Consider the following 17,840-nt stretch of genomic DNA (forward strand, 5'->3'; position numbering starts at 1 on the left):
CCTGCTCAATGACGCCACTTCCGGCCCTCAGAAGGCACCATGAATGCTAACAGGAGCTTGACATCCCTGGTCTAGCCTCGTGCCCAGAGGGGAGGACAACCGCCATCTCAACTGAGGGCGCGCTGCTCAGGTAAACTTGGAGGGAAGCGCAGGCGGCCATTTTGGATGAGGGCAGGCGCAGGGAGGGGGCGTGGCTGAGCGCCTGCGCGCGCCCAATAAAAGAGCGAGGAGCGGTGGCGACAGCTCTCCCTGAGGTGATGTGGTCCGCGAGCCCCACGTCGTGCCCCCGTTGGGGGCGCCTCCTCTGGCCGCTGCTGCTCCTGCTGGCGGAGGGGCGCGCAGAGACGGCGGAACAGCTGAGCCCCTACTTCGGCACCAAGTCCCGCTACGAGCAGCTGCATCCGCACCTGCTGGAGGACCCGCTGTCGCTGGGCTCGCCCCAGCCGGGCTTCCCGCTGCCGCCGTCCTCCTGCGCGCCGCTGCAGCTAGGCGCCGTCTTCCGCCACGGCACGCGCTTCCCCACCCGCAAGCAGATCGAGAAGCTGGGCGCGCTGCACCGCCGGCTCCTCGCCCGCGCCGGCAACGACACCGGCCCCGCCTGCCCCGCCGCCGAGCGCCTGGCGCGCTGGGAGATGTGGTACCGGCCCGACATGGACGGCAAGCTGGCCTCCCGCGGGCGGCGCGACATGGAGGCGCTGGCCAAGCGCCTTGTCCGCCGCTTCCCCAGCCTGCTCGCCCCGCAGCGCCGCCTCGCCTTCGTCAGCAGCTCCAAGCACCGCTGCCTGGACAGCAGCGCCGCCTTCAGGGAGGGGCTCCGGCAGGCGCTCTACGGCCAGTGGCCCTCGGCAGAGAGGAACGGTGAGCCGCCCGCGTGCTGCTGAGCATCTCTGTATTCAGAGCCTAGGATGAGCCTAGTTGGGGGTCAGAGTGTGGGTGGGACCGGCCCTTTGTTCTCCAGCAGCACGTCCCTTCCTGGGGAACAAAGACCAGACCTGTCAAGTGAAGCCAAAACAAACAGGATTTTTATGTGAAGCAAATTTGGATCTCTTTAATTTGTTTAATATACGAGGCATATAAGTGGAGGGTAATTTTGTTGATGCTGTTGAAACTTTCAGCTTCTTTCAATTCTGTTAGCCGTGGTATCTTTCTGGGCTGCCTTCTCAAGATGATAATGGGAGGCAGTGTTTTGTGATGGCTCTGGTTCTTCCCAAAGGGTCAGTTTCAGAAAATGGTCGACTGCTCTTCTCCACACAAACATTGGCTTATGGGTGCCACAGGGATCAAATGTGGCCCCATGCTCTTTTAAGAGCTGCATGTTGGCTCTGAGTGAGGTTGTCCACAGATGTGGGACCAGGTTTCATCATCATGCTGATAATCACCTCCAGGCCAAGCCCCTGAAGCAGTTGGGTCTAGGGGTGAGATGCTGCCCATGAATTTTCCCTTCTTACATTTATATGCTGCTGCCTTGGTACCACCCTTTGCTTTCTTGAGGGTGGTGGTTGTTTTGGATGGCATGCCTAGTCTCTCAGTGGCAGCCCTCTTTTCTTTTCTTGTTTTTTTTTTGGGCGGTGGGGGTGTTACTGCAGCTGTGGCAGCTGCTCTCTTCCCTCTGTTCCAGCCTCCAGCTCAGTTTTGAAAAAGCCTGGAGTGGTGGGACCAGAAACTGGAATGGAATCATGATTGGCTAGAGTGACCACTTGTCCCCTCCAATTTGTGCCTTATAGCAGAGGGTGGCTGGAGCAGGATGCTACCTGGCAGTGCAGCAGCCTCCTTTCAGTGCCAGTTGCCTTTGACAAAAGGTGCCACCTTTTAGCAATGCCAATTGCCTTTGGCAAAAGGTTAGTGTAGGGCAGTGGTTCCCAACCTTTAGGAGCTCAGGGACCACTAAGGCAAAATTTGGAGACAGCAGGGACCACATGCAACCCCCCCACCCTCGCACACAAAAAATACAATTAAATTTGTAATGCATAAGAAGATTATTTAATAATTAATGTGATGGTTGTGCTTGCATTTGTTTCACTAGCTGTGAAAGTCTTGGGTTTACATGGATTACATGGGACACAAAATAATTCCCCCCTATCGCAGAGGTTTTCATACCCACCCAATTCAATCCTGTCTCTTTCCCCCCACACCAGACCACATTACGCACAGCCCTTGCCTCTTTTAAGTGTGGAAAAACACCTCAAAAAGGGAGAGGGTAAGCAGAAGGGGATTATAGACGACGACGATGATGATAATAATAATAATAATAATACAGGTATTTATGGTATATACCGCCTTTCTTGGTCATCAGATTTCTCCTCAGACTTTATTCAAGGCGGTTTACATAGGCAGGCTATTTAAATCCCCATAGGGATTTTTACAATTGAAAGAAAGTTCTATCTTTCAAGAACCACAACATTTCAGATGTTTCTTTCTGATCTGGTTTCACATTCTGGCCTCCATCCTCCCATGCTCAGAGCAGATGGAATAACTCGACTCAGCTTGTCAGCTGCTTCAAGGTCACATGGTGCCGGTGGCCTCAAACTGGTGACCTGCGGATTTTATCTTCAGGCAGACAGAGGCTCTACCCTCTAGACCAGATCTCCTGCCAGACAAGTCATGCAAGGTAGTTAAATGAGCCAACAAAAAGCACACACATCCTTCCACAGTTCCTTTTGTTACACAACCCTGGCCCTGCTCCCCGACTTGTGAGTCCAGAGTCCTTAGGAAAGTGTTCAACACAATTTAGGCATGTTGGTCCTGAAGGAGAAGCACCAGCTCAGAGGGACATCTCAGAATGGCTGCTGCATGTCTCAGGAAGAAAAGTCCTTTTGGTGTGCTTTTAGGGGGGGGGGAAAGCCTTTAGGGGGGGAAAAAGGTCTTTAGGGGGGGAAAAGCCTCTCTTCACTTCCTCACTTCACTGTTCTAATTGCTGTCATGCTCTAGCTGTGGACTACTTTGGTTGGAGCTAAGAGAGTGTGAGCAAGCCTATAGGTAGGCTGCAGCCACAGAACAACAGCTGCCTACTCTGCCATTAGTCTGTGGAACTCCTTGCCCCAAGATGTGGTGATGGTGTCTAGACTAGATTCCATTTAAAAGGGGACTGGAGAAATTTCTGAAGAAGTCCATCACAGCCACAGTGTGACTAACAACCCCATTCTAGGCATGTCTACTCAGAAGTAAGTCCCATTATAGTCAGTGGGGCTTACTCCAAGGTAAGCATGCATAGGATTGCAGTCTGAGGAGATAGGGGAACTGGCCAAGTGTGGGGTGGGGAGGGCTCCCCATGGACAAAGCTGCTGCTGCTCTCTGAGGAGGAAGAGTCGGGTTACACCTGCTGCACTTGGCTATGGTGGTGCCTGTTCTGCAACTTCTGGAATTACTTCCCCCCAGGTGGGCAGCTTGCAGTAAGACAGCAGAGATGCTGCCTGTTTCCCTCTCCAAAAGGGGTTCAAAAACCTGGTTGCCTGGATCCCTTGCTCTATCCCTGGGCATTAGAAAAGCACATCCAGGGGGCCCAATCCTGCCAGCTGGGGAGGGGGTACCGGGGCTGGGAGTTGAGCATATTTTTTCTCCCCTCTTCTGCTGCCACACTGCCTCCAACTCCCTTCCCCTGTGTTCCCTGGCCAGCTGGAGACTGCACTCCCAGGGAAATCACATCCAGAGAAGCCCTCTCCCAGGGAAACCCCAGCCAGCCAGCGATGCCTTTGGGAGCCTGTTCCTCCTCCTCCCCCTCCCTCGCATTCCTCCCCCTTCTCAGGCCCCTCTCTTCCTCCCCCCCAGCCCCCCCCCCCCCGCAAAAGTCACTTCCCAGGCTGACTGGAGTCTTGATCTGACTCCTGAGAAACCAGGCTGCCAGGGCTCACCTGAAGGCACAGGGTTAAGGAATGGATGCAGTAGGCTGGAGGCAGTGGGCGGCAGGGCACCTCTCCTCTGCATGAAGCTGAACCTGGAGGCTGCACAAATGCGTACGCACCTTACAAGGCACCTGTGCTTCACTTTTTGGCTTGGTTGGTATATAGCAGGGGTGCCCAGACCACGGCCCTGGGGCCACTTGCGGCCCGCGAGGACTCCCAATGTGGCCCTCAGGGACACCCCAGTCTCCAATGAGTCTCTGGCCCTCCGGAGACTTGCTGGAGCCTGCACTGGCCCGACGCAACTGCTCTCAGCATGAAGGCGACTGTTTGGCCTCTCACATTAGCTGTGGGATGAGGGCTCTCTCCACTGCTTGCTGATTCACATCTGTGATGCAGTAGCGGCAGCAAAGAAAAGGCCGGCCTTGCCTTGTGTGAGGCCTTTTATAGACCTTGAGCTGTTGTTGACCTTCGTTCATTCATATAAGTTCCACCTCTAGTATATTAATTTATGTAAACTTATGTAAATTTATTTAAATTTTAAATGTAAATTCTTTTTTTCCCCGGCCCCCGACACAGTGTCAGAGAGATGATTTGGCCCTCTTGCCAAAAAGTTTGGACACCCCTGGTATACAATACTGTAATTTGAGAACTGACCAAATTCCAGAGGTTAGTAATTAGAAGACATGAGTACTTTATAGCCAAAAAAATCACTCGGGTGGGTTCAGTGGATACTTATGACAGGTAACATAATGGGTCTCTTTCATTGCTTATGACAGTGTTTCCCAAAGTCCTACGTGGACTTTAGGAACCCTATAAGTATTTGCGGGGGGGGGGGGGCAGCAGCCCAGTTGGGTTGATCATGCTGCTGCTGGGGAGGGAAACGTTGTTTACATTTACCTGAGGGTCTTTAAGGCCTCTGGAGGCCTGCAACCTCCTCTCTAGCCCTCTGGGCAGCTCCAAACTGCTGTTAAGGAGAAAAGAAACCACTTTCTGATTTTGTCGTGAAAGCACAAGTGGTTTTTTCTTTAACAGCAGTTTGGACACTTGTGGAGACCAGCAGAGGAAGTCGTAGGCTCCCCAAACTCTCCAGAGAGCATTGGTGATCCCCCCATAAGTGTAAACAACCCTTCTTTCCCTGGCAGCAGCACGGTAATCCTGATCGTGTTGCTGCTGATTTCTGAGCTATTCACCTTAAAGCAGTGGCTCTCAAGCACTCTGGGAGTCTGAGAACCGGGGTAAGTGCTTACAGGGATGGGGACTGGGGGGATGTCCCGAAGGCGCTGCAGCATTCACGGCACAGTGGGCACCCATGAGCATTTAAATATACCTGGGGGACTGTGCAGCCTCCCAGAGGGTCCTTGAGGCTCACATCCCACTCCATGAGCCTCCCCTCCGCTGCAGTGAGTTTCGATCTGCAATCAGAGCCCACTCCATTTGCAGTCCGAGCTCTGGGGTGTGGAATTTCCAAAACTGGACGTGGGCTCTGATTGCAGATAGAAGGGAGTGTGTTTAGGATTTTAGCCTTAATGTAGGCCAGTAGCTCCCACACTTTTTTGACTGGTGACTCCATTGACTTATTGGGCCATTGTTCGTGGCTCCCCATGGGGGCTTCAATCCTATACAATTGTATAGGATGATGGGTTTTTAGAGAGGATTCTGTAGCTCCCCAGCTGGTTTCCTTGGCTCCCCATGCCATGGCTCACAGTTTGGGAACCACTGGTGTAAGCTGTAACATGCTTGTATCAAATTTATATTTCACTTTAAATTGGCCTAAAAGATATTTTTGTCATTGAAGCTTTTTAAAAGACACCCTGATTTTTATCCACCATTGTAGCTTTGCTAGTAACCAGATTTCAAACAATTCCGTTGCATAGAAAATTTTTACATGGAATAAACATATTAACCAGGTTCTTCTTTACATTTTACTTTCAGCCACGTTGACAGAACCGCTTGAAATTAATGATAAATTAATGAGATTTTTTGATAACTGTGAAAAATTTGTAAGAGATATAGAAGATAACAATACTGCTATGTACGAGGTGGATGCCTTCAAAGAAGGCCCAGAAATGAAGAAGATTGTGGCAAAAGTTGCAAATGCCTTGTGTCTATCAGCAAGTGACTTGAATGCAGGTAACATATTAATCTTATCTATATTTGCTAATTGCTTTCAGTTATTGTGAAGAGAAAGTAATAATTAATTTTGAACAAATTTTAAGCAAGTTCTGTAGAACTTGACAAGAGAGAATTAATATTAACTTATTTGTAGTATGCTGTTTCTTTACCACTACTTGAAGTTGGCTCACATGAACCAAAGCATTGATGTTAAGATGTGTGATGTCTCATACAGTGTGCACATGCCCACCTAGCTACCCAGAGTGAAAACTGAAGCCTAATTCATGCTTATGTGGTAGCCTGGAGAAAACAGACAGTCATATTCCACTGAGCCACATTGTAGAAGTATTGAAGATGCCTGGAAAAGCTTCCTATGGTGAACTGCGGAATGCAAAAAAGAAAAACCAGGGGACTATTTCATGCAGTTTTTCAGGTTATGGTGCTTACCATAGCATTTAATTGCTGCAAATGCTTCTTTACAGCAAAATACCCACTACCGGCATGCTCAGTAACTAGCAACTAACACCTTGCCGCCACATTACACACATTTCTTTTTAGTAAGGTCCACATCAGTGTACGCAACAGATGATAACTTTTGTACCCTTGCAAGAAATTCTGTAAGAAGAGCAACCAGTTAAAACAAACCCACAGCTAAAACATCAATGTTACTACAGATTGTTCAGTTTTGTGTCATTAATGTCTGTTAAATAGTCATAGTTTAGAAAATTGCATGCTATGGTGGTCTGCATGCTCCGCAAATTTTTGTTTTACACAATCTCTGTAGCATAGTCTAAACAAAATGAAATGCTGTTAAGTACCCAGGTGTGTACTGACAGTATTGTTTGTAACTTGATCATTTGATCTAGCTATAAGTACTGTGAGTTTTAGAGTGTGTGTGTGTGTGCATAATTAAAATGTCCAATGGTGCAATCCTATGCATGTCTCCATAGAATTAAGCCCTGTTGTGTTCAATGGGATGTTCTCAGTTTAGTGTGTATCCGATTGCAGCCTAAGAACCATTGTTAAATATGTTTCTTAAAGTGATCTTGGGTCATGTGTTTTGAATGTTTGTTTTAATCATAAAAAAATCTAAGAAATCAAAAAGAATGGATAGCACAGTCCTTGATTTAATTCAGACAGTTACTGTTTGCGTTAAATCACCCCCCTCCAAGGAACTCAGGGCGGTGCATCCTGTTCTTTTCCACTTTATAAATTCAACAACCATGTGAGGTTAGGCTAAGGGACAGTGGCTGGCCCTAAGTCACCTACAGCATAATGCACAAGGATGCATATTTACTCAGAAGAAAGTTCTGTTGACTTGAATGGGACTTATTTCTAGGTAAATGTGCACAGGATTGTAGCTTTGGTATCATAGCTGTGTGAAGAATTGAAACCAGTGTCTAATCTGACACTAATTATTGTATGTTCTGGCTTGTGATCATTTACTATATTGCAGTATAGTAAAGTAAGTCCTCTTGTAAGGGTACTGGATTAAATTTTGGCATGTGGCTTTAAAAACAGGAGTTGATAGTTAAAGAGCTAGTGAGCAAGTTGTGAATGTTTGCAGAAGAATACATATCTTTTGCATGCAATCTAATTTGCCATACTCCTTGGATGTCATATTTACACCATATATTAAAAACTTCATTTGTATCTCACTTTGCTAGGTTCATTTGTATCTCACTTTGCCTAGTTGGCACTGTAGGCTGCAAATCCAGAAGCATCAGACTGTGCTTCCAGTTTCCTACCCTGGAGTGCTGTGCGTCCACCTCTGACAGATGTCTATAGCTTGTTTTCCATTTATGATTTCATAATACGCAGGACTTAGTTCCTTAATTGTGTTTCTCATTCATCTTCACCTGTGTAGCAGTTTTTCAGACAGTTGAGGTGCTGTACCATTTCTATACAAAATGTACATTTGATGACTTGTAGCACCTTGAGTTGATGTTACTGTTAGTGTTGCTTTGAGGAAAGAATAAGTCATTATAATGTCAGTTGTGCTTTTCTCTACTACAGACTTGGTTCAAGTGGCATTTTTCGCATGCTCATTTGGGCTGACCATAAAAAGTGTCAATTCCCCTTGGTGTTCACTATTCAATACAGAGGATGCTAAGGTAAGTGCTATGTATGTGTCTGTCTCTAGGATAATTGAATAAACACAACCTACAGGGAGTTGAATGTTGCAGCGTATTGTGAAAATATTTGGTTTTCTGGAATGATACAGTACCTAGTTGGCAGCCTACTTTTACTCATAGCTGCAAAAGCCTCCTTACCCATCTTTCTTCCAAAGTTCCTGAGCCCCTGAAACACCACTGTTGAGGGTCAGGGATCCCTGAAGGAAACATGGGATGTGGCACCAGAGCAGGGGAATGTTACGGGGGGGGGGTGACTGGAAGCTATGACGGGAACTGCTAGTTGATGGTTCCAAGTATCCTTCCTCTCTTGCACTTCTATGCCATGTTGCCTGCTGCCACCAGATGCATAGCTTTTTATCTGTGGAAGAATATTGAAACAAGCATTACCTCAGGATACTACCCATAAACCATAATCCAGAGGATGTTTAAGCATGCTTGTATCATTAATATGAGTAGGTTAATTAAGTAGGCAATTAAGTGCCTTTCACTGTTTTCCATCTTGGAGTGATGGAATATGTATGTGCAAAAATAATTTAAATGTTATGCATATGCACGTTTTGCTGTGTTCTAGTGCCAAGTAACTACATGATCTATTTGAAGAATACTTTTTAAATCAGTAGGTGACGTATAGCCATCTTTTCATAAGAGGTGTTATGTTTTGGTTCCATTGGCTGACCAGCTCAAGCGGCTGGGGGGGGGTGGAGAGGGGTGAGATCTCAAGTTTTGATATTCTTCCACAGATAAAATGCCATTTGACAAGTATCCCTTTCAGGAGACAATTAAGTGGTATCCATCTTCTTGGCTGCTACTGTTCCGTGTGCCAGTTGTTTCTTTTATAGAGTATTCAACTTTCAGCTAAGTATCTGTAATTTGTAGTGATACTGCTTCATTTCTTTTAGAGTCCAAAGTGTTTCCAGCACCTATAAAGGGGCTCCCCTTCTGTCTCGAAAAACCCAAGCAGGAATGAATTGGGTTTTGAAGAATGAACCATAGAGTGCTGTCTGCCCCCCCCCCCATTCAGCCACACCTCTGGTGATTGGCTTGGAGTTGAACCTGCTTGGATAGCCTCAGTCAATCACCACAGTGTTTGTGTTAAACTGGGAGTAGTAAACAGTAAGCTGTTCTCTTCCATGACTGGACAACAGTTAGCACAACCTTTCTGGAATAAGGGCTGTCTGCCAAACTCTGAAATTTGTCACCTTGAGCATCCATGTGCAGGCATCTGCAATGGCATCTGAAGGAAAGTTGAATTCCTAGTTTGCATAAACTTCTATCAAGAGCTATATTGTGATTTTCATGCAGTCTGAGGCAATAGCACCCACCAACAAAATCTTTGACCATTTTTCTGTATAATTAAGGAATAATAATTGGTTGCAGTTCACCCACACATTTCACTTTTGCTTGGGTATAGTAGAACTTCCTCCTTCCCACTGTGTACAGTAGTAGAGACAGCTTTTGGCAATCAAAATTTCCTGCAGCTTTGTTTTTTAAACTAGTATGCCCACATGGCTGCTTTCAAGATTAGGAAAGTGACATGGGGGGGAGAAGGATAGTTCTTCTGATATTAAGCCCGTACCAACCCCGGATTGGGGATTGGAGGCTAGATCAAGTTCCACTGGTTGTATGTTTCTACCTTAAATTTACTGATTCAAATCTTATTGCCATAATCTGATCCTCCTTATGTAATAAAATATATAATGTGTGATTTTTAGGTACTTGAATATCTGAATGATCTCAAGCAGTATTGGAAGAGAGCATATGGATATGACATCAATAGCCGCTCTAGCTGCATTCTTTTCCAGGATATCTTCAAACACTTGGACCGGGCAGTTATGGAGAGTAAAAGGTAAAGTAAAAGGCAGAAAAAGAACTATCTTATAAATCTGTTACTGACAGAATTGACAACTAAGAGGACAGAGCCATTTTTCTGTCTGTAGCTATTGTTTGTGATTCAGTCAATAACTGCAGGAGTCTTCTGTGTTGAAGGCAAAACTACACAGGTAAGAGATGGGAAGGAAGGAGAAGGGATGGCACACTATAGCAGAACATCTCAGAACCAATAAAACAAGCAGAAGACTATTTGGAAGTTGCATTCTTTGTATACAATCTCAGTCGAAAAAGCTTATGCCTTATACAGCCTTCTTGTATTTACTAGCACCCAAGCCTGGAAACATTGGTTTTAACTGAACTCCCACTGGGGGTACTGAAGTTGCATCTGCATGTTTGCCCTTCCTCCTAATAGTCATGGTGGTGAGTTTTGTATATTGAACTCTTTAACTTTAGGTATCATGGTTAAAATACTGCGTCATGAAGGAACTCTGTTAAAACATAGACCGAATTCAGGATGACCTGTAGCAAGCCTCAGGTTGCATGTTCCCTTCTCCCCTTTGTTTGCATATGAGGCAAGGGACTAGAATTAGAAGCTTCTGTTTCATGATTTGTTTTAAACTAGGTTTCACTTTTGTCTGAATGCCCTAAACTGTTCAAGCTGTTCTCAAACTAGAATCTGAAACTGTTGTATAATCATAATGTAGTGCTTAGCTTTTCCCCATAAGAAAGAATGACAGCCATTTTATAAGAGTAAACAAAGGGTGCACAGGGACACCACATGGATGTGGGGCACAGTTGGCCGAGGTGACCAATATCTGGAGTCAGTTCCTCACCAAATGTATCCAAACTCGTAGAACTCTTATACCCACCTTATACCTACACAGCCAGGGCTTTATGTGACCTACTAGGATCTTATAAATTTAATTTGTCTTGCAAACGTTTTAACTGCTATTGATCAGAAGTTCTTTGTTTTTATTTTAAGTAATCAGCAGCTGCAGCTGCATCTGACTGCTTTGAAAGATTGTGAAAGAGGTACAAGGCAAGCGAGTCTAACATTTTCACCCACGTACTGTTTTGAAATCTAAAACATGTGTGTGTTCCCCCCTCCCCCCCCATTGTGAGCTCTGCAGAGCAAAACATACAGGTAGCTATATGATTACTATGCATGTTTCCCCACTGGAGGTGATGGCAGAATGTGGGGTTGGTACGGGCTTAATATCAGAAGGACTATCCTTCTCCCCCATGTCACTTTCCTAATCTTGAAAGCAGCCATGTGGGAATACTAGTTTAAAAAACACAGCTGCAGGAAATTTTGATTGTGGATCGTCTCCACCATGTCTTGGTTGATGCTAATGAAATGGTTCTCAGACTGGACTAGTGACCTACCAGCTTGTGTAAAGCTCCCCTGTCCTTTTAAGGGGTGAGGGAGGGGACGAGGACAGCGATGCTAGCACTAGCTTTTTTCAATGTTCTAAGCATCGGGAAGCACTGCAGAGGGTTGCGCAGAGCTCCCTGCACCTCCTGCAGCCACTTGTAAGTAAAAGCATCTCCCTTCAGTCTCCATCAGTGACACAATCCTTTGAACATCACTGTTCTCCCCCCCCCCCCCCCCCGGCAAAGACTTAGCCCAGGATTAAATCTCCTGGGAATTTTGAGAACCACTGTGCTCATGAATTCTGTGAAGTCAGTAGTATTCCACTTCATAACAGTAGATGGCAGTATAAACACAATACCTTAGTAAAAGTTTTGAATAGCATGAATTTTAGTGTTAAACAAGTGCCTTACCTCAGTTGTTTCTAAGTACAAATCATTTTTTCGCATGTTAAAGTTGATAGTTGTACTTTACAAAACACCAGAAAAGATAGAGGAAAACTAAGTGCTGCATGGTTTACCACAAACCTGAAAGACTCACATACTGCACACTCATTTGTCAGTGAAGAGTGAAGTTTTGTCACTTTAAGAACAAACCACAGCTTCACAGAACATATGAATTTATGGAATGGCAGTTTAACTTGAGATAGAAAAAATAAAAGCTGGATATCAAACAACTTTCTATTTCAGTAATGAAGGGGAGTTCTGTAATGTGCAACTGTAGTTTGTTCTTAAAGTGACCTCAGAAGCTTGCCTTGTCTCTCCTGGGAGGGAATCATGCAAGCCTGCTATCTTAGGCTCATTTGCATAATGCTAAACCATAGTTTAATATGTCATCAGATGCAATGTTAACTTCTAACTGCAATTAATAATGTTACCAAAAGGGCTGTTTTGTTTAGGGGAATTATTACACTACCCTTATTGGAACATTAGGATCGTAGGCTAGATAACAAGATGTCATAATGCAGAGAAATTCCCTTTTGTTTAAAGAGGAAACTGAGAGAAAGATAAACCAAATCTTTTATTGAAAGTTGTTACAAAAGAACAAAGGTAAAAATAATGCACATGGAGAAATATGGTACCTAGCTTTCATGGTGGTTGCGTGTGAAGAGTATTTGGTGCATCCGAGGAGAGCAGATAAGGAAGGGGGGTTGTAGGGAAGGCTATAGGGGTCCCTGCTCTGCCAATCCCAGCTGCTAACTAAAGATGGGGAGAAAAGGGGGGGGGAGAAGGGAAAGACTTCCTAGATGCAAGATAGTTACCTGTGCTGTAGAGCCAGTTGGGGGGGGGGGAGATTCCTGTGGAGAGGACCTTCTGATACAACTCAGATGTGTTGGGCCTTGGAGAGGGAGAGAGAAAGAGAGTGAGAGAGGAAGCCCTCTCTTATAAGGGGTTGGGAGACAGACTGAGCTGGAAGGTAGCTTGATTACTAACACAATGCTGGGTACTTGGAGTAATATTTATACATTTGAATGGGGATCAGGATGTCAGTTATCAGCAAAATTCAATCAGGGGTCAGTGGCTGGCTTCCTAGAAGGGGGAACTTAACAAAGACCATGTGGAAAAAATACAGGATGTAGGTACAGTACAATGAATCAGAAATAGAATTTCCATGGAAGGCAGTTCAAGTTTGCATACAATAATGTAGGAGATGCTTAAACAGTGATTGGATTAAGGCGCAAGACTTCCTCCCATAATGTGTGACTATGGGGGGGGGGGTTGTGTAACCATGTGGCTTGACCAATGTCCTGGAAATGTGCCCTGTATGCTGGGAGAACAGTTTAGCCTGCATGATATTATAGTCCATAATAGCATAACCAGATATAGAGAAAATCACAGCTAAAAGGCAAAGAGGGGGATTTCATGTAACAGCTAGTTGTAGATTAAAGCTGCAGTTGAATGAAATATGGTGGACAGACTGTGTGTAAAATATGCACTCTAGCACCATAATACACAAATAGGATTTTTTAGAATTAAAAAAACTCACTTTCATAAACCTGAAAGTGTACTTTTAATATGGAATTATGCATTACTTAATGCAAATGATTTGCCTTTGACACAGTTAATGATAACTTTAATTAGAAATGAATGCTGCTGTAATTTCATATTATGGGAAAGGATATACTGCATGGCATTGTAAGGTCATGGGAAATCTGGGGCTGTATTTAATCTTTCATGTGAACCTGAACTTCTGAGAAGTATCCACCTTGAGAAATGTTTGAAATTCATAGCCATGTTAAGTAGTCAGTTCTCTTTATAAGCAAATTCACTATCTGCAAATTCAGTTATCTGCAAAGGGCAGAATTACTACCTACCTCTTGTTATCTGTGACTCTGTTTTCATTAGCTGCTAATACTGTGCTGCTGCCACATCAAACAGGCATTGGTATGGTCCTGTGGAGAATTGTTGGACACATTTGTGTTCACTTCCAGATTTGCCCCACCATCTTAGGCACTATCTTGGGGCCTCCAGCTGAACCTTTGCAACCTTGGTGATGATGAGAGGCTTCTGAGCTGCCTGTGACAGTTCAGGAGAGAGATCTTGGTGTGCTGGTGGACAGCTCAATGAAAGTGTCGACCCAATGTATGGCAGAAGTGAAGAAAGCTAATTTCATGCTTGAGATCATTAGAAAAGGTATTGAAAATAAAACAGCGAATATTATAATGCCATTGTACAAATTGATGGTAAGGCCACACCTGGAGTATTGCCTCCAGTTCTGATTGCCACATCTCAAAAATAATAAAGTGGAAATGGAAAAGTGCAGAAGAGAGCAACCAAAATGATTACTGGGCTGGAGCATTTCCCTTACTAGGAAAGGCTATAGCGTTTGGAGCTCTTCAGATTAGAAAAAAGGCACCGGGGGGACATGATTGAGATGTACAAAATTATGCATAGGATGGATAGAGGGATGCTCTTTTTCCCTCTCACACAACACCAGAACCAGGGGACATCCACTAAAATTAAGTGTTGGGAGAGTTAGAACAGACAAAAGAAAATATTTCTTTACCCAACATGAAATTAGTCTGTGGAACTCTTTGCCACAGGATGTGGTGATGGCATGTGGCCTAGATGTCTTTAAAAGGGGATTGGACAAATTTCTGGAGGAAAAGTCCATTATGGGTTATAAGCCATAATGTGTATGTGCGTGCATTTTTTAGATTTTAAAATAGCCTTTACTACTTTTCCTGATTTTTAGAAGTAGATTACCTCAGAATGCCAGATGCAAGGGAGGGCACCAAGATGTAGGTCTCCTGTTGTCTTATGTGCTCCCTGATGCATTTGGTGGGCCACTGTGAGACACAGGAAGCTGGCCTTGATGAACCTTTGGCCTGATCCAGCAGGACTCTTCTTATTTTCTTAATGATAGGTCTTTGGAAGGCTACCTGAGGGCTACTCCAGGGTATTCCAAGGAGAGATGGAGGGGGAGGGCAGGTGAAAAAAACCCCTCCTCACTGCTAATCTCTGAGACCTCATTGTTGGGCCAGCAACCTTCAACGCATCAAGGGATAGCTTGCACAGAGGAGGAATCATCAAATGTTGGAGATGGTTGAGAAACCATTGCTATCACCCATACCCATATACTTCAAGTCATGATTCAGGTTCATAAAGTTCATAAACTGTTCAGGTTCTTGGCAGTTGTGATAAAATAGCTTTCACTAGTGCTAGGTTCATAGTAACTTTTTCTGCTCTCTTTAAGAAGGATATTTGGTTACAGTGAACAGCGCTGAGAGGGCATAATGGGTGTGGGGAGTGGGTGGCAACAGGTGCAGGGAGTTGACAGATAGGGTTCCAGGAAGAAGGCAGGACTAATGGTGGGTCCCCAGTCTTTATTTATTGGGGTTGCGACTTGGAAAAGGTTGAAGACCACTGTGATAACACATTAATCAAAGTTCTTGTAGAATTTGAGACCAGAAATCTTGTATCAGCGACTCAAGAGAGCGCTTGATGTTGGAACAAGGTTATCGCTTCTTGAAATATTCCATGGTATTCTGGAAGCAGGATTGCTTAACCATGCCTTAGTTATTAGCTGCACCAATGTGAACTATGCCAGGAAGTTGTCCTGTCAGTATAGCAGAGCTGGCTCAGTAAGCTACTTTCTCCACATGGCTGTAGCTAAATGGAAGAATTTTTGATCTTCTAGAACAGTTTTAATGCAGAATTTCAACTAAGCCTGACACTTGGTATCCAGAATTGTAGCCTGAAAATTCTGCACTGTGAAGTGGGATATCTTATTAAGTAATATAAGAAGTTGAAAGCAGTGGTAATGTGAGTAAAAGTGTGACAGTTTCCCTGTATTCAGATGACGTATGGACTTGTGACTTGTTTAGATTTTTTATCTCTTATTTTGCTACACAAAAGAGGAGCAGAGGGGAAGGACGACATAAGCTCACTACCTTTCAGAGCACCTAGTGAGAAACCTTGGTTTTGTGTCAGGCCTGAGATGGCATTTTCCTGAAGGATTGAGAGGTAACACCCTTTTATACCAGAAGATGTTTCAGTTCTTATTAGCCAATGCTTTGGAAAGGAGTGTTTGTGTATGTAAATTTTGGTGTGTCTTTTGAATTGTGTTTGTGGAACACTTAATGCTGTTTTGGTTATGCAAAAGATGTTATATCACAGTTTAATCTCTAGAGGAAAAGCTTGTCCATCAGCAGTGAAATTTGAAGCTTGAAACAGTTTGAAAAACAAGTTCCTTGTTCTGCTCTAAATTTTAGACTTGGCTAGATTGCTACAGCCTCTGATTCGGAACATATCCAATGTTCAGTTTTGCAGCATGCAATATGAAACCAATTACTCAAGCTGAGCAGTGACACTCAGAATTTCATAGACGAACAGGCCTTGCTGAGGGAGAGTCAGCATGGCTTCTGTAAGGGTAAGTCTTGCCTCACGAAACTTATAGAATTCTTTGAAAAGGTCAACAGGCATGTGGATGCGGGAGATCCCATGGACATTATATATCTGGACTTTCAGAAGGCGTTTGACACGGTCCCTCACCAAAGGCTACTGAAAAAACTCCACAGTCAGGGAATTAGAGGACAGGTCCTCTCGTGGATTGAGAACTGGTTGGAGGCTAGGAAGCAGAGAGTGGGTGTCAATGGGCAATTTTCACAATGGAGAGAGGTGAAAAGCGGTGTGCCCCAAGGATCTGTCCTGGAACCGGTGCTTTTCAACCTCTTCATAAATGACCTGGAGACAGGGGTGAGCAGTGAGGTGGCTAAGTTTGCAGATGACACCAAACTTTTCCAAGTGGTAAAGACCAGAAGTGATTGTGAGGAGCTCCAGAAGGATCTCTCCAGACTGGCAGAATGGGCAGCAAAATGGCAGATGCGCTTCAATGTCAGTAAGTGTAAAGTCATGCACACTGGGGCAAAAAATCAAAACTTTAGATATAGGCTGATGGGTTCTGAGCTGTCTGTGACAGATCAGGAGAGAGATCTTGGGGTAGTGGTGGACAGGTCGATGAAAGTGTCGACCCAATGTGCGGCGGCAGTGAAGAAGGCCAATTCTATGCTTGGGATCATTAGGAAGGGTATTGAGAACAAAACGGCTAGTATTATAATGCCATTGTACAAATCTATGGTAAAGCCACACCTGGAGTATTGTGTCTAGTTCTGGTCGCCGCATCTCAAAAAAGACATAGTGGAAATGGAAAAGGTGCAAAAGAGAGCGACTAAGATGATTACGGGGCTGGGGCACCTTCCTTATGAGGAAAGGCTACGGCGTTTGGGCCTCTTCAGCCTAGAAAATAGACGCTTGAGGGGGGACATGATTGAGACATAAAAAATTATGCAGGGAATGGACAGAGTGGATAGGGAGATGCTCTTTACACTCTCACATAATACCAGAACCAGGGGACATCCACTAAAATTGAGTGTTGGGCGGGTTAGGACAGACAAAAGAAAATATTTCTTTACTCAGCGTGTGGTTGGTCTGTGGAACTCCTTGCCACAGGATGTGGTGCTGGCGTCTAGCCTAGACGCCTTTAAAAGGGGATTGGACAAGTTTCTGGAGGAAAAATCCATTATGGGGTACAAGCCATGATGTGTATGCGCAACCTCCTGATTTTAGAAATGGGTTATGTCAGAATGCCAGATGCAAGGGAGGGCACCAGGATGAGGTCTCTTGTTATCTGGTGTGCTCCCTGAGGCATTTGGTGGGCCGCTGTGAGATACAGGAAGCTGGACTAGATGGGCCTATGGCCTGATCCAGTGGGGCTGTTCTTATGTTCTTATGACACTCCTATTGTGGGTGATCTTTATAGTTACCCAAGTCTTCATGGCTACCTGGAAGTTGTTCCTCCTAGCTCGCTGTGGATATTGTTAGTACAGTTTGTGAAAATCTCCTTAAAAAGTTGTTCCAAGCCAATGCTCTCTTTGGTTATTTGGACATATTTTCAAACACAATTGCTTTTTTGGTTAAGCTGTCCATGGACAACTCATTAGAACAGTGTTTCTCAAACTGTGGGTTGGGACCCACTAAGTGGGTCGCGAGCCAATTTCAGGTGGGTTCCCATTCAATTCAATATTCATTTTTTTAATATATTAGACTTGAT

The 17,840-nt window shown here is 44.8% G+C and overlaps 1 protein-coding gene across 1 annotated transcript in view; it reads left to right on the top strand.

The window, feature by feature from the left end:
- The first annotated feature begins 255 nt into the window (after positions 1 to 255).
- The window catches only part of MINPP1 (multiple inositol-polyphosphate phosphatase 1), a 29,397-nt gene continuing 11,812 nt past the window's right edge, over positions 256 to 17,840 (top strand). Inside the window, exons 1-4 of the mRNA XM_066621065.1 lie at positions 256 to 858; positions 5,772 to 5,969; positions 7,968 to 8,065; positions 9,799 to 9,932. Coding sequence (XP_066477162.1) covers positions 258 to 858; positions 5,772 to 5,969; positions 7,968 to 8,065; positions 9,799 to 9,932 — 1,031 coding nt within the window. The 5' untranslated portion in view covers positions 256 to 257. The remainder of the gene's footprint in view (positions 859 to 5,771; positions 5,970 to 7,967; positions 8,066 to 9,798; positions 9,933 to 17,840) is intronic.

The sequence above is a fragment of the Tiliqua scincoides genome, chromosome 3, assembly GCF_035046505.1.
Source record: "Tiliqua scincoides isolate rTilSci1 chromosome 3, rTilSci1.hap2, whole genome shotgun sequence".
NCBI lineage: Eukaryota > Metazoa > Chordata > Lepidosauria > Squamata > Scincidae > Tiliqua > Tiliqua scincoides.